At 41.5% G+C, this 2,727-nt stretch overlaps 2 protein-coding genes across 2 annotated transcripts; both read right to left on the bottom strand.

Moving 5' to 3' along the window:
• Positions 1-1,456: 1,456 nt before the first annotated feature.
• LOC149373567 (uncharacterized) lies at positions 1,457-1,981 on the bottom strand. Its single transcript, XM_089596902.1, has one exon. It carries the CDS (start codon positions 1,979-1,981, stop codon positions 1,457-1,459), a length of 525 nt encoding a protein of 174 aa, XP_089453028.1.
• Positions 1,982-2,128: 147 nt separating this feature from the next.
• On the bottom strand, positions 2,129-2,443 carry LOC149373566 (uncharacterized). Its single transcript, XM_089596901.1, has one exon. It carries the CDS (start codon positions 2,441-2,443, stop codon positions 2,129-2,131), a length of 315 nt encoding a protein of 104 aa, XP_089453027.1.
• Positions 2,444-2,727: the final 284 nt, after the last annotated feature.

Raw genomic sequence — 2,727 nt, 5'->3', positions numbered from 1 at the left:
AGCTCTGACCACCGCAGTGCCTCAAAGCCATACACCCGCGGAAAGCTTGCCTCCATCCACTACCCGGAGAGCACGTGCCCCATAGGCTGACTACCTCAGCCCAATAATTATTATCATTATCATCATTATTATCATTATTGTTATTTTCATCATCAATATAATCATATTTATCATTGTTATGATTATTAACATCGTCACAATTTTAATTATTATTATAATTATTATTATCTATATCAGCGTTATTGATATTGTTATTTCTCAATTTTGTGCTCATTATAATTGTCTTCATTATTATGAATATTATTATATCATCAGTCTCATCATTTTTTTATTTTCATCGTCATTATAACTATCGTTATCTTTATTATTGTCTTTATTGTTATCTTTATTACTATCGTCATTATCATCATTATTATTATTATTATTATTATTATTACTATTATTATTATTATTATCATCATTTATGTACCTATTATAATTGTCATGATCATCATTATTATTATAACTATTATTTTTTATACCATTGTTATTACTATTGTCATAATAATTTTAATTATTACAATTATTCTTTTATTATTTTACTTATCAGTATAATTAGTATTATTATTATTAGTACTATTGTTACTATTATTTGTATTTTAATTGCTATTATTAATATTATTAGTTTTTTAATTATTTTTCTTATTATTATTATCGTCTATTATTATCCTCTTTATTATGGTCATCGTCATCGTAACTTAACCTAATATAATTATTAGTGTAATTTCTATTATTACTACTATCTTTACCATGATTTTTTTTTTTTCCCCGAGGTCGTCCAGAATGCCTTTATGCACGATAGAAGGGTGTACGAACCTTCCCCTGTGTGGGCCTCGTTATGACCATACCCACTAAACTGGCAAGACCTTTCTCCTGGGACACCCAGCTCGGAATCTGCTCTCACATTTACATTTCAAGCCGGGGCCACCGAGGCTTAGCCCCTGGTTAGGGCTTTCTTTAGTGTTTCGTTACCAACTTGTCTTGTTACTTTTGCGTCCTCTAGGATATTTTTTCAAGGAGCGTATCCACCGCAGAGCCAGAGGGGCAAAGACCTGGGCCATTGAAGTACAGCCACTCATCGGTAGGACGGTGACATATCGAAGCAGTTCTCAGGAGCCTGCCCGCATTAAAGTGCCCACGCAAGCCCCTATACTACACACCGACCGCCCCGCGACCAACCTCAGAAACCCAGTTAGAAAAAAAAAAAAAAAAAAAAAAAAAAGGCAGCGGAAGCGAAGCACCCAAAAGCATGGGCTGCCAGGCCGCAGCAGCTCATCGGTAGGAAGGTGATAGAGCGAAGTGGTTTAAGGGAGTCTGCACTTGCTTAAGCACCCACGCAGGCCCCCATTCTACACACCAACTGCCCCACTGCCACGCCCCAGCAGCCCCACCCCCAAGGTCCCGCCACCCCCCCCGCCTAAACCGCCTGGGCGCTGCAGCAAAAACACAACCCCACGCCCCACTGATGGCACCGGATCCACACTCGCACCATCTCCACTAAGTCATCCAAAAAACCATGCTCCTTTTTGGCCCGGAGAATTGTATGTATGTACTGGGCTACTGCAGTCCACTTTTCTTCGTTGAGTAGCATTTTATGTATGACGTTGTTGGGATTAAAAGTTCCGATTCTTTCCTGCAGCACGTTTCGTTCGGCTTGCCCCTTGAAGCAGTCAAAGAACGAATGTTCTGCGTTATCTTTGTCGTAGCCACAGAACTTGCAAGCAGCCGTCTGTGTTTTCCGCATCTTGTTAAGGTACGAGCGGAAATACCCGTGATTTGAGAGGAATGAAGTAACGTAGTAATCTACTTCCCCGTGTTTTCGCTCTGTCCATTCCTTGACATCTTTTATCAGGCTTTCCGTCCATCTACCTCTACATTCCTCTTGCCATCTATGTTGCCAGCATTCCCAGGTGATTTCCCGGGCGTTTTTATTGGCCTCCATCCTTCCTGGATCCTACTCCGTAAGGTGCTTCAATCGTCTTTCCCTCACAAGCAGGTCGATGGGGATTACGCCCACTATCACCACTATCGCAGACTCTGAGACTGTGCGATAGGCGCAGGCTATCCTCAAGGCTCCTGTTCTATGAAATTAAGCGATTTTAACTCTCTTCTTTTCGATGTTCATCTCATCTCTCCATATCTCAGCTCCGTACAGGATAATAGACTGGACCGTAGACATAAGGCGTTTTGCAGGCTTCGGTTCTTTAACGTTCGGCATGATTTGGCTTAATGCCGCTACTCTTGCCACCATATTGTCAGCTGCTTGCCTAAGGTAGCTCCAGAATGTGAGCCTTCTATCCAGCGTTACCCCTAGGTATTTTACGGCATCCTTCGTCGTTACTTCTTCTTCTTGTTCCTTGAGGGGTATGATAGTATCTATCTCTTTCCTCGTAAATAGTACCATCTTCGTCTTCCCTGCTGCAACTTCAAGTCCGTGGTTTTCCATCCATGCAGCCACTCTCCGTATAACCTAGTTAAGTCGTATCTAGACAAGTTCCATCGTGCGTTTAACGATCACTACAGCAGCATCGTCCGCGTATCCTGCTGGTAACATTAAACTGCCTGTCAATTGCTTTTTTAATACTTTGTAGGACGTCTGTCATCCTTTCTAGTACTTTTCCCTCCTCATTCTCTGCGTCATTCAAGGTTTTCTGTAGGTGAGGCACTACCGTTTATTCAGCCAGTGCC

The sequence above is a fragment of the Copidosoma floridanum genome, unplaced genomic scaffold (genome assembly GCF_036245765.1).
Source record: "Copidosoma floridanum isolate Cflo_tuat_1 unplaced genomic scaffold, Cflo_Japanese_pri ptg000030l, whole genome shotgun sequence".
In the NCBI taxonomy this organism is placed as follows: domain Eukaryota; kingdom Metazoa; phylum Arthropoda; class Insecta; order Hymenoptera; family Encyrtidae; genus Copidosoma; species Copidosoma floridanum.
This window is presented reverse-complemented; position numbering and strand designations above follow the sequence as displayed.

Excerpts from the sequence above, each read along its gene's own strand:
- LOC149373567 (XM_089596902.1), bottom strand. The coding sequence starts at position 1,981 with ATGGAGGCCAATAAAAACGCCCGGGAAATCACCTGGGAATGCTGGCAA.
- LOC149373566 (XM_089596901.1), bottom strand. The coding sequence starts at position 2,443 with ATGGTACTATTTACGAGGAAAGAGATAGATACTATCATACCCCTCAAG.